Here is a 12,457-nt window from a genome sequence, read left to right on the forward strand (position 1 = left end):
TGAAAGAGTTCAGACAGATTCATTCATTTTTAATCACCCTCCGTGAAAGACGGGGGATCATGTTAAATTTTTGATGACAGAGAAAACTGATACATGTTACAGAGATGCCGTAAAGTAGGAAGTACGTGCAAGTTTTATCCCTAAAACACTCTTTGAGAATATAATTACATTCACTTCAAGAAAGTCAGTTTACTTGATAAAACTTTAAAAATCCTGATAAGAAGACAATTAGTTACGTTAATCTATTTCGGACTTCTTCAGAGTATAGGATGGCAGATGGAGATCACTTTCCCGCAGGGCCATTTGATCCTTGTCAAAGGCAACTTTCTGCCCTAAATGAATCAGGTGACCAAGCGCTTGGATACAGGCAGCTCGAGATCCCCTCTGCCTCCACTGTGGCAGAACCAGAGGACGAGATGACGTTCATCGCGAAGACTTTCTACGACCTGAGGGCCACCACGCTGGAGGGAGACTCTGTGGACTTCAACGTCTTCAGAGGACGGGTGGTCCTCATAGAGAATGTGGCCTCGCTCTGAGGAACCACCACCCGGGACTTCAGCGAGCTCAACCAGCTGCAGAGCAAGTACCCCCATCGGCTGGTGGTCCTGGGTTTTCCTTGCAATCAGTTTGGCTATCAGGTGAGTTCAGCAGCAGAGTTTGAAGTCACTTAAAAACCTCTCAAATGTATTACTTAATGTACCAGTTCTGTGTTATTGTTGTTGTCACAGACATTTTCCTTTTCCCAATCCTACCTGGGTCTGGTTTGAGTTAAAGTCTGACTTGTATTATTGGCATTAGTGTATTTCCTCTTTCCTAAAGCAAGTTACAGGAATTGCATCATTTAATAGTGTGCAAACTGTATCTGGTACTGATGGTTTGATACTGAAGTAGGATTTTAATCATCTTCGCTATCATAGTGAAACCAATGAATGCTTGTGCTCTGCAGGAGAACTGCACCAATGGTGAAATCCTGAATTCACTGCAGCACGTGCGTCCAGGTGGAGGCTTCAAGCCCATCTTTACCATCTTCGAGAAGTGTGACGTCAATGGAACAAATACCCACCCAGTTTTTGCCTATCTGAAAGACAAACTCCCCTATCCCGATGACGACCCAAATTCTCTCATTCAGGACCCCAAATTTCTGGTTTGGAGCCCCATCAGCAGGACGGATATCTCCTGGAACTTTGAGAAATTCCTCATTGGGCCAGAGGGAGAACCCTTTAAGCGATACAGCAAAAAATTCCCCACCATTGACATAGAGCCTGACATTCAAAGACTGCTAAGATTAACTAAGACCTAAGAATAGCCTCCATCTCTTAATGACTTCTCATCCATAACTCTCAAAGCTGTCATGCTGTCCTCCACACCGTTGAGTCTTATTAAATGAGGGTGATGTTCTAAAACAGAATAAGGGAATATCATCGGAAGCCTTATAAGTGCTTAACAGTTGTGGATGAATGAACAGTGTAGTTAAAAGTTTACACATATGTACATTATGCATGAGGCAAATGATCACTTTGATGTTTTTTTTTTGTTTTTTTTTTATCACATCCTTTTGTTTCTTGTTCTTTTCCTGTTCGTCCAGCAGATGGTGCTGCTGATTTAATCCTAAACTTCTCTCGTGAATTAACATTCATCACACACACATAATGTTTGCACTGGAATAAAACCTTCAAACCAAATTCGTCTCCCACTGAGGTGTGATTTTTAATTGGACCATATATAAACATAAAGATGCGCTCCACTGATGTAAGCACGACCAAAATAGAGCTGGAGTAGGCATAATAATGAAGTGGGGAGGATGTGGAATTATTTGAAACAGCCTTTCAAAAAATTCACAGCGCAATCTTCTAATTATGCTTCCTCTTGCCCGATGAATCCCTTTTTAAAATTATCTCAGAGCCTCCCACACTAATTTTCCAGACCTACATTTTTAAAGTAAAAACATGCTGAAACCATGCAGCTACATGAATGCTTTATCACTACAGTGACACCTTAAGACAAACCCAAAGTCATCCATGTAGGGTAAACAGTGACCTCGTTACCTGTGTTATGACCTGCCATGCAGCTTTAGCTTTTTATGCAAAGTCTGCACTGTTTGCAAGGCCTGCTTTGCAGGTTCGCGCAGGGCTTTGTGCACATATGCTGACATCTACGTCAGCACAACAGGCCACACGGCGACCTCATGGCAGGTGGGTACATTTAGAAACACTAAAGCAGGGCCGGCCCGTGGCATAGGCCGTATAGGCAAATGCTAAGGGCGCCGTCCATCAGGGGGCGCCACGCCAGTGCCACAAATGTTGAAAAAAAAAAGAAAAGTTGGTACTATTATTTCTAAATACAAAAAATAATCCCACGTTAATTAAAATGCAAAGTAAAGCTTATTTAACAGAAATATTATTTGTTACAACATTACACTACACTGCTGATGTAGGGGGGCGCCACCTAAAATCTTGCCTAGGGCGCCAGATTGGTTAGGGCCGTTTCTGCACTAAAGTGATACTTTTCACGGGTTTTACTTCCACTTATAGCGGCTGTGGTTATTGTAGTAATACTTAGTCTCGTTGCATATTATATTTACATATCCATGCTGTCGTGATGCGCCAGGGCATTTGATTTCCCTCAGTGTGACTGCAAGGAAAAGCTTCACGCCCGTTGGGGAGAAGCAAGAGGAGCAGCGCAAGGGGCCTCTCCTTAAACCCTCTACACTGCTCCCATCTACTCACAGCTTGCAGAAAAATATCACCAAAGATCAGTTATTTTCAACAGGTGACTCACTCTCCCTCCATCCATCCATCAATTCGCTTCCGACTCTAAAAGTTCGTTTAAAGACAGCTTTAGTAAAAGCTCTGAACACACTAAGAAAAATATGGACTCCTATAGCTTTCCAATTCAATGAAATGCTTTTAAAATTGCACACTGACCCTGCAACAGTGGGCTGTAGGTCGCAATACACCGTTTGCAACGTGGATACGTCATAAACTCAAAAGGGCTTTTTGTTTAACCAATCAGATTTGACTGATGATTTGAAACAATTGAAACTGAAGTCGATTTAGATAATGGTTCAAAGGTCAAACCTAATGGCCTTAACTGTCTGTTTCACATTAAACTCCGCAGCAGTAAACATGCACGAGCGGTGTGACTGGAGCGAGCTTAAAGAGCTTTGGGCTAAAACATGACAAGTTTCATCTGCTATTGAATAAACTGCGTACTTTTTAACCTGGGGTCACTTGAAGCAGAGTGAGACTTCTTCGTTTCCCCTCTGACCATCCACTCACTACAGGTGAGCACTGTTGCCACGGCAACGTTTGCTTTTCCCCCCGCTAAGCCTTCTCGCGAGACTCCGGGGCAGAAAAGAGAGGGAGAGGGAGAGAGAGGGAGAGGGGAGGCTGCCTGAATGATCTCATCCCTCCAGCAGCTGCATACCGCAGCGAGGCAAAGCCGTAACTTTCTATCAAACTTCCAAGTTGCCGTTCAGAGGAAGACGTCGGGCCGTCCTCGGTCTGAACCGGAGCCAGCACGTTTTTTTTTGTGTGTCCCCCCCCCGCGAGGGCAGCCAACAGAGCTGCTGCGTAGTTTGTGTCTCGGACTTGGAGCACCTTGTTACGAGTTGAAACAAAAGGGGGAGAGGAAAGAAAAGCAAGACTGCTTCGTGTTGTGTGACAACCACTATGAGAAAAGGTGAGTGGCGTTACGAAGTCATGCGCGGGGGTGCCTGCACCCAACATCTGTGTGAGGAGGACAAAGCACATCCTCGTGCCGTGTGAAGGTGCAGGGGGAAAGCCAGTGCGCAGTGTTATTATTGTTATCAGAACTAATGGGGCTGGCGTGGTGAGGCTATCAGGGTGGCTGTCAAAACATATCCGCTGCGTCGCCGTGTATGTCAAGGGCATTGTTCTCTGCGATTCACAGGTGGCATCGTTCAAGCCACATACTGGAGGATATACGTCTGTCACCACCCGGAAAAAAAATTCCGAGGTGGCGTATCCCGCGTTGTTGCCACACGAGAAGGCTTGTCAGGCACCAGGTGATTGCCACATCTGTCTTGAGAGATTTGTTTACAGCCTGCCCTGGCTCAGCATCTGCTTGTATAGATTAGGCCACCAGGGCTCTCTGCAAGTCATGCCCCCCTCCCTCCACGCTGAGTATCCAGTGCCATTCTTGATGAGATTATCAGTTTATTTCTGCCTGATGTGGATGTGTGGAGTGCACTCCAGCCTCTGTGTCCAACTGTGCTCACATAGGCTGTTTTGGAATACAGAGGGCATGCACACCAGTGCAGTGGTGGCAGCAGCGCGTGTGAATAGGAAAGATCTGGTAATGAAGGGCTGGGAGTTTTGTTTTGACAGAAACAAACAGACCTTAACCTTTCAGAGTTTACTTTCACAGGGCAGCGTTGTGTCCAGAGGGGGCCATGTTTTACAAAATATCAACTACAGTGAAACGGTTACAAGTAAGCAGGTAGGGAATTAAATACAATAGAGGGGTGGCTGCTCATAACTGAATCATGGTGTGTGAGTGTGTGTTACAGAAGCACTGTTTATTGCAGTTGGACAACTTGAGTCAGGTGAAAAAGGGGAAACTTTGTAGTTTGGTTTTGGGCAAGGATCTGGGATTTTTAGCATTCTTGATAAGCTTAGCTGACCCACTGTTGCTGGCTTGACTGATCATACAGCTTCACTTCCACTTTTACTGCTTAGTTACTCTCAGTTTTGTTCCTTTTTTGCCTTCTGCAAATACATTGGATTGCTTCTTGCTTTTTTTCTATTGTTATTTTTATTATAGATGATGAAAATGATCTTGTTGGATGGGAAAAAATACTTGCTCTGTTTTATTTCTTTCACTGTGTGGGCCTGTAACGGTTCATTTGGGGATGAGAGGCTAGTTCAGTTGATAAGATCTGCCCAAAGATTTGGATGAGACTACTTTCAGAATAGATAACTCTGCTTGTTTAGCAGAGTCTCTGCTTCTCACGTTCCTTATCAGCATACGTAGTCCTCCCCTTGTTTTATTACTGGAGGACAGTGTTGCTATTTTCACTTTGTGTTGCATCTCTCGCACAACAATTGTTGGTGTTCTTCATTCGTAGTAGGGTCTTTTATAGAAAGCACAAGGATGCTTCCTGTTGCTAAATTGAGCTTATGTTATCATTGTCTCCTGTGCATTGGCTCGGAGGGAATAGTTTGAGCAAAGATAAAAGGGAACAACAAGAGAAGCATTGTGCTGATTTATAATTTGTTACTCTGGAATGTATTCGCTGCAGATATGCTAAGTGGTCTTCATAACATGCTTAAATTAACTGTTTATATTATACAAAGAAAGATGAGGTTAGTATTATTATTATTTTTTCATTAATGCTCAGGTTCAAAGTGCATCAGCGCTCTTAAAGTCGATACTGACTGAACTCTATTCATTGTGGTGTGGTGACTCTTACCGTCACAAAGTCATTTCTGAGACTGTGACGCCTGCGCACACACCTCTCACTGGACAGCAAAATAAACAGACCTTGAGATGCATCCCTGGATAAAAAGTGGTGTACCAATGTGGTCAATGTCAGTTACAAGGCAGATTTTTCCCCCTCCTACATGAGTCACTTTTTCCTGGATTTGACAGAAGCTTTTGTAACAGATTTGACAAAAGAAAAAAGAAAAGAAAGGGGAAGCTTCCTCAGTTTTTACGAGTGAAGTGTCTGACTGGTATTAGTCAGCTCATAGTCAGAAGTCAAATGACCTGATGGTAACATGGCCTCTGATGATTCTTCAGAGTGAGTGTCTTTTTTTTCTTTTTTTTTGCTGGTGACTGAGAGGTTGATGAGTTTGACTTTAATGAGGTGTGACTGTGGGTCTGAATTTCCTGCTTGCTAAACTGTTGGAATGCTCTGTCTTTGTCTGGATGGGACGGTCCACTTTATACCACCCGGCGGAGGAAAGCAGAGGGCTCGGAAGCCACAATAGTGATGATGTAATCCCCTTTCAGAGCTCTGTCACAGAGTAAATGGGTCCAGACAAAGAGGAAATCACTCCCTTCTCCATCCCACCTGACGCAAAGTTTCTGACCTCGCAAAAATGTGCAGCGGTTTGGACGCACTGTAATTATTGGTGTGGGAGATTGCTGACCCTGGGAGGCTGAGCGGTGGGACAGGTGGAAGGTGTTGCAAGCTGGCTGGGCTCTGACCTTGACTGAAGGGTTTGGTCTCCGTTTGGTGGTCTGTCACAATATACACTGCATTCATAAACTAAAGAGACCTCTCTGGTTTCTGTCATCCTGCTTCCAACTCTCAAACCCAAACCAAAACCCACAGTCATGCCGAGATCAGACGCTGTGTAATTCCCCTTTTCTGCTCCCATCGAACCTCACACACAAGCTGAAAATAGTCTGACGTGGGACAGAGATGAGAACGTTTTTAAAAAATAAGAAGAAGGATTGGTAAACAACCACTTAAAAAAAGTGAAATGTTCCATAATGAAAACTAGGGATTCTGATGATGATGTGTTGCTGCAGGCTATCCCCGCTGCCACACAGCAGCGACGTGCTTGGTATTGTCTCGACATGTCTGCCAGTTGCTACACTGTCTCTTTTTGGCCTGCACACTCTCTCTGGAATGGATTACAGAACTCCGACTCAGTGAAGAATCCAAACATCAAGCAGAGCTGCAGGCCCGAGCCTCATACAGAGACCATGCGGGCAGCTTTGGAAAATAATTCCACGTACAAAAACCGCAGAGGTTCTGCCGTTGTCCCCCCTCCTGTGGACCGAAATCTGAGAAGCAGGCAGGAATGCGCAAGGGCTCTGCCACGGCTGATCTCAGAACAGATCTCAATACGTAGACAGGTCTGATCAGCTTATCCTCATTCTTGTTCATGTTTACGATTGTATTATTATGTTCAGGAGCCTTTTACCATGTGACGTGTAGTAAAACTGGAATGCTGGCACAACAAAACGCTGCGTAAGGTTTGCCCCAGAACTCTATTTAACAACACCAGCTGTAGTCCGTGTTGTGCTTTGTTTCCTGTACCGAAATTCCCCTCTTCTCATATGGTTCCAAAATTCCACATCCTTTGCCTTTGGAACCAGGGAATCTCTTTCCACTCTGTGAGTCCCTGTTTTGCTCTTGTTTGAGAGGGAAGAATGAGACCACTGTGGACCAAAGGCTCAGTCTGTAAGGTTCAGATGACTTTTTAGATAAATAGCCTCAAGTGGACTGACTGAAGTGTGCAGGAGAATGTCCTACTCACTTGTCTTGTAATAGTTTTTTTTTTTTAGTACCTCACTCAATTTTATAAAGAGCAAATACTGTAAGTTTCTCTCTGTCTCTCTCTATAAATATAAATATATGTTGTAAATAGTCTAACCGGGGTGCAATAGTATGCTCTCTGATAAAATAGGCCATAGTTTTTTTCCATGTTGCTCCAGGTGCAAAGGCCAGATAGAGCTGGTTAATAACAAACATGGCTGCTTTCCCAGCCTTTCCTCTCTCACTGCCTGTTTCCTGTGTATTTCATTGATGTATTCCTGGATACCCGGCCAGGCTAGCTTTGCAACTCAAAGAATTCAGCTGAAACTGAAAGCTGGGCATGTGCTATGTTGAAGTTGAATATGTCACCTTACGCTGGCCACTTCTTTCAGTCCCTCAATGGCTCTGGTGCTTAGTTCAGCAGTTGTCTTTATCGGCACTGGGAGGAGGTAAGGTGAAGTCGTTGCTTTGCTTGTGTTTACACGGTACGTACACTCGAGTAGAATACTGATAAGGAAGAAGTCAGAAGTGGCTTGTTTGCTATTGACAAAGCGAACACATACAACTGGACAAATTTTTAGTTTGGTGTGTCCTAAATGTCCAACTTCTGCCTCACTTTCAAAAGATCCTAGAAGGCTAAATGTGTTCAAATGCCCAGCAGGAGCTAGAAAAACATAGTGAAAGGTGCAAATGAGGGGCTCACACAAAGCTTCAGTCTTCATCAGTACACCAAAATCAAAACAGAACAATTACTGGGACAAGTGCCTGACACTGTGTGATTAGCAAAGCAGATGTTAATTTACTTTTATTTATTTATTTATTTATTTTTTTTTGGGGGGGGGGGGGGTTGTACATTTCGGCACCAGGGGGAACAAAAGCATTAGAAACCCTCCTCCCTGAGCTGTTGTTTGTAGTTAAATGCAGTTTGCATAAGACTGGCTCAATAATAGGTTAAAACTCCAGTTGCAGGGCTGGCTGGAGTGTGCCATTAATGTGGTGCAGTACAGCAGGAGCAGCATGCTGTGCAGGTTTGCACTGTGATTTTTTTTTTCTTTTGGCAGAGTGTGATTTAGCAGGGCACCACTGTTATGCAACACTAGCTGACTTATCGTAGTCCAAATGACTGTATGAATTGATTAACCTTGTGGCCTGACTGTAATTGGACTGGAAGTGCACTGGGCCGTGCACTGGACACGTGCCCAAATCAATGACTGGAAACGGTTTACATGTATAAGTTTGCCACGCTGCTGCTGTTGCTGTTGTTGAAATTTGAGTCCTCATCGAGCCTCACAGCTGCTCAACTGTGCATCAAGAAGCTACCTGCCATTTCTGACCTCCTGATTACTGAAGCATACCTGCCTTCAGTTCGGAAATTAGACTGCCCTGCAAGCTGTGAGGGCGTTGAGGGGACAGCACAGTCAGCAAGGCTTCTTGAGAGACATCCCAGAGAATCCCCTGAGCTTTCCCGTGAGAGTAACAACAAGAAGGTCTTCCTTTGTTGCCGTCTCTGTGTTGTACTGAAGTACCCATGTCCTTTGTACTGACTGCATCACATTGCCGTTACCTTAGTAAAATGCTTATCTGGCAAGAACTAATCCTTATTTTTCAACTTAAAAGGGCTAATTATAAAACTGTGGACATCTTGTGCACTAGCGGTGGCCTCAGAGGAGATACCAGTGTAAGGGGCTATTAATCAAGCCTTCACCTTGACTTTGGCACTCCAGGATGACTGGCTGTATTTTCCTTTTTACCCACTGCTCTCTCAGCTAAAGGTCCCATTGTGTCCGTCATATGTTTGTCTGTGGTAAAATCCGTACTGCTGCAATACATCCCAGTCATCAATTTGTGTAATTGAATGAGTTTATGTGCATTTCCTTATTGCTGCAGAGGCATGCTTAGGGGCTAAACAGCTGTTGATCGATTGAAAGATCAGTTTGACTGAGGGAAATTAACTGAAGAGGATGCACAGAGCAACTTATGGTAGATTAGATTACATTCTCTGTGGGCTTTTTAAATAGGCCGTGGTCAGTTCTGCTGTTGCTGTGGAGGTCATGTTTCTCAAGTTGGCTCAGCAAGGTCCCAGCCTCCCCCAACCTGCTTAATCACACTGTAAGAACTGCGCCGCTTCTTTTAACAGCACTTTGCTACAACATGCCCAGACAAACCATTTAAAATGAATCTACATAATTCTATAAATGCGAGTTCAGCCCCTCGGAGTATCTGCTGTGACTGTGTCACACTGCTTTCATTCTTTTTTCCTAACTGATTCAGTGCATCTGAATGTTGAGTTAGTGTCTGTTCCAGCAATAGATACAAGGTTACTGTTACATTATCCATGCTATGATTGTTTTCTGCCTTTGTGATAAATAAATGCGCTTTTCTTTACTGTGGTAAGGGCGATCTTATCAGGATTCCTTTTTCACATCTCTCTGTGATTCAGCTTGTTTGCTACCTGTGCAATCAGGCAGAGGACAGGGCAGTGGATGACTTCCAAACATTGCAGGCATCTGTCATATCAACACCTCAGCTGTAAAAATGTGACAGGTTGCCGTTAGCTGACCTTGCTGCTAATCCACGGTTGTATGCAAAGATGTAAATGCTTTCTCTTGACCCTTCCTGCATTCCAAACCACTGGTCTTGCTCATGAATACAGTTGAACTTTTTTGCATTTTATGCAGCAGTAAATATAGAACTTATACAGACTTATACACTTTCTCCGGGACATTTGCATGGTGTCCTTGGACTCTGTGGACTTTCCCCGGATGCTCTGGTTTCTTCCCACAGTCCAAAGGTTAATTAGTGATTCTAAATTGGCTTTAAGCGTGGATGTGGGTGGTTGTAAGTCTGTGTCAGTCTGGTGGCGGTCTGGCAAACTCTGTTTGGTTGACGCTGCCTCTCTCTCATTGTCAGCTGGGATGGGCTCCAGATCCTGTGGCTGTAGCTGGATAAGTGGTTAAGAAAGTGAATGGATGGACTTACAAGGAAGTACAACAGGGTCCAAGCACATTGATGCAATTTGATCTGGAAGCTCACAGACACAAGACAATAGAGAAGCCAAGGATTATGCAGGTCCACTGGAGGTGCTTTGTAGGTTATGCTGCTCCTTTTACCCCATATGACAGAGCAATGTGATCCAACTGATTGGCCAACATCCTGAGAGCCCTAAGCTCGAACTCATAGGGCTAAAATTTTAACATTGATTGGTTTGTTTCCAATTGGAACAATGTGGCCATAAACGGGATTTCTAACAACAACTGTGTGTAGCTCACGTGTTTTCTGTTTCCAAGTGTGTTGATTTTCAGGAATATTATTGATTACTCTATTGGTGTTTGGACAGCTAGGACATGAGTTTCCTGGCATGCAGTGTGTATATGACCACTGGGTGCCTGCAGCCTGGGGCGTCCAGTGATGTTCAATCAGAAAACCATGATCTACTTAACATTTTGATTGACATCTCATGACCCCCGGTATTTATCCCAGTTCAAACTTTCATACAGCTCCACTGTTGTGCTGCAAATGACGATGAAGAGACGCTGCTCCAGTGGAACAGTCAAAATTAATCTGTGCACGTTACTGTGAGAAGCACTAAGGGCTTACTCTGATTTGCTTTGCTCACAAGTGCCTGTGATCCAAGAATGAAGTAATAGCAGGCTTGGAAGTGTTTGCTGGGACCCCTGGCTGAGTCCCATCCCCCGTCTTTTAGCATGTGAAGGGGCTCAATTATAGACAGCAAGCCCACAGATTCTTCTCTCAACCCTCCTCCTTGCATCAACACTGTTAATTATACCGCAGCTTCGCCCTCCCATCCTTCTATTTTAATCCTCAATTGATGAAACTGCTTCATCCCAGCACATATACTTGAGCACATAGAGTGGAGTGTGCCAGACCCATGCTGAGCTGGGAGTATTTGTTTGGTAACAAATAGGTTCACTGCTCTTCAGATATTAAGAGAGGGAATTTACCTTTTGTAGGGTGAATAAAGTAAACAGACTAGCCCTAGAAACACCTCCCAGTCGTCACAGCCGTGCTGGGAAATGCTCTCTTTGCATTGTTGGCCCCGTTGCTCAGGTCAGTTTCTTTTTTCAGTTCAGTGTGGAAAGTTGAGGTTTTCTTTTATAATAGAAGTAAAACTGTGGTTAAATTCAAATGCATTAGAACAACAACAGGAACTGCCTTTCATTTTCTTTTGGTCGTTGTCTGTAAAAGCAGAAGCTGAAAGATGAGTTGGTCGAGAATACTGAAGCTTTCTCTCTCAGGACGTTGCAGGGAAACTTTCCCATATAAATTGCAGATATTGTTCACCTGCAGGAAATGACAGAATAGTTGATGAGAGGTAGACTGTTTTAGAAATGGTTCTAAATAGATTTCCTGTGTGGTGCAGGGCAGACAAATTACATTTCTCAAGCTGTTTTTTCTTTTCCTTCCTTTTTTAAAAGGTCTTACATTAGAGTTGGTATGACTTTCAGCAGGCTGACTTTTCTGATGTTCAGACTGTGTCCAAAGTACTCATTATGTACAGATAGATGCTAGCTCTATATAGACATCTATGTCTGCCTTATATAGATATAGCTATAAATAAAAGTTTGGGTTCAATAATATGAAAATATGTATTTATATTGCACCTCATCACAACAACAGTTGCCTCAAGGTGCTTTTTATCCTAAGGTAAAGACCCTACAGTGATATACAGTAAAGAAGACAGAGAAAACCCCCAACAATCATATGAGCACGCTCTTTGGAGGCAGTGGGAAGAAAAAACTCCTTTTTAACAGGAAGAAATCTCCAGCAGAACCAGGTTCAGGGATAGGTGGCCATCTGTCGCAACCGGTTGGGGGTAAGTGGATGAAGACAGGACAAAAGACATGCTGTGGAAGAGAACCAGAGATTAATAATAACAAGCAAGTAAATGCAGAGAAGTGTATAAACACATAGTGAGTGAAAACGGTGGCTGAAGAAGAAACACTGCATCGTGGGAATCCCCCAGCAGCCTGGACGTATTGCAGCAGAACTAAGAGAGGATTCAGGGTCACCTGATCCAGCCATAACTATATGCTTTATCAAAAAGGGAAGTTTTAAGCCTAATCTTAAGAGTAGAGTGATTCCACAGAAGAGGGGCCTGGAAGTTGAAGGCTCTGCCTCCCATTCTACTTTTAAATATTCAGGGAACCACAAGTAAGCCTGCAGTCTGAGAGTGAAGACCTCTAATGGGGTAATAAGGTACTA

General features: G+C 43.8%; 2 protein-coding genes across 3 annotated transcripts in view; both read left to right on the forward strand.

Moving 5' to 3' along the window:
- Positions 1-42: 42 nt before the first annotated feature.
- Positions 43-1,708, forward strand: gpx2 (glutathione peroxidase 2). The gene is made up of 2 exons (XM_082516861.1): positions 43-638; positions 947-1,708. The coding sequence occupies exons 1-2, from the start codon at positions 270-272 to the stop codon at positions 1,298-1,300; spliced, it is 723 nt and encodes a 240-aa protein (XP_082372987.1). The 5' UTR covers positions 43-269; the 3' UTR covers positions 1,301-1,708.
- Positions 1,709-3,332: 1,624 nt separating this feature from the next.
- LOC309694946 (signal-induced proliferation-associated 1-like protein 1) overlaps positions 3,333-12,457 on the forward strand; it is a 37,481-nt gene continuing 28,356 nt past the window's right edge. For both annotated transcript variants that reach the window (XM_082515229.1, XM_082515230.1), the window contains exon 1: positions 3,333-3,681. The gene's annotated coding sequence lies outside the window, so the exon portion shown is untranslated. The remainder of the gene's footprint in view (positions 3,682-12,457) is intronic.

The sequence above is a fragment of the Aulonocara stuartgranti genome (assembly GCF_965226115.1).
Source record: "Aulonocara stuartgranti genome assembly, chromosome: 19".
NCBI lineage: Eukaryota > Metazoa > Chordata > Actinopteri > Cichliformes > Cichlidae > Aulonocara > Aulonocara stuartgranti.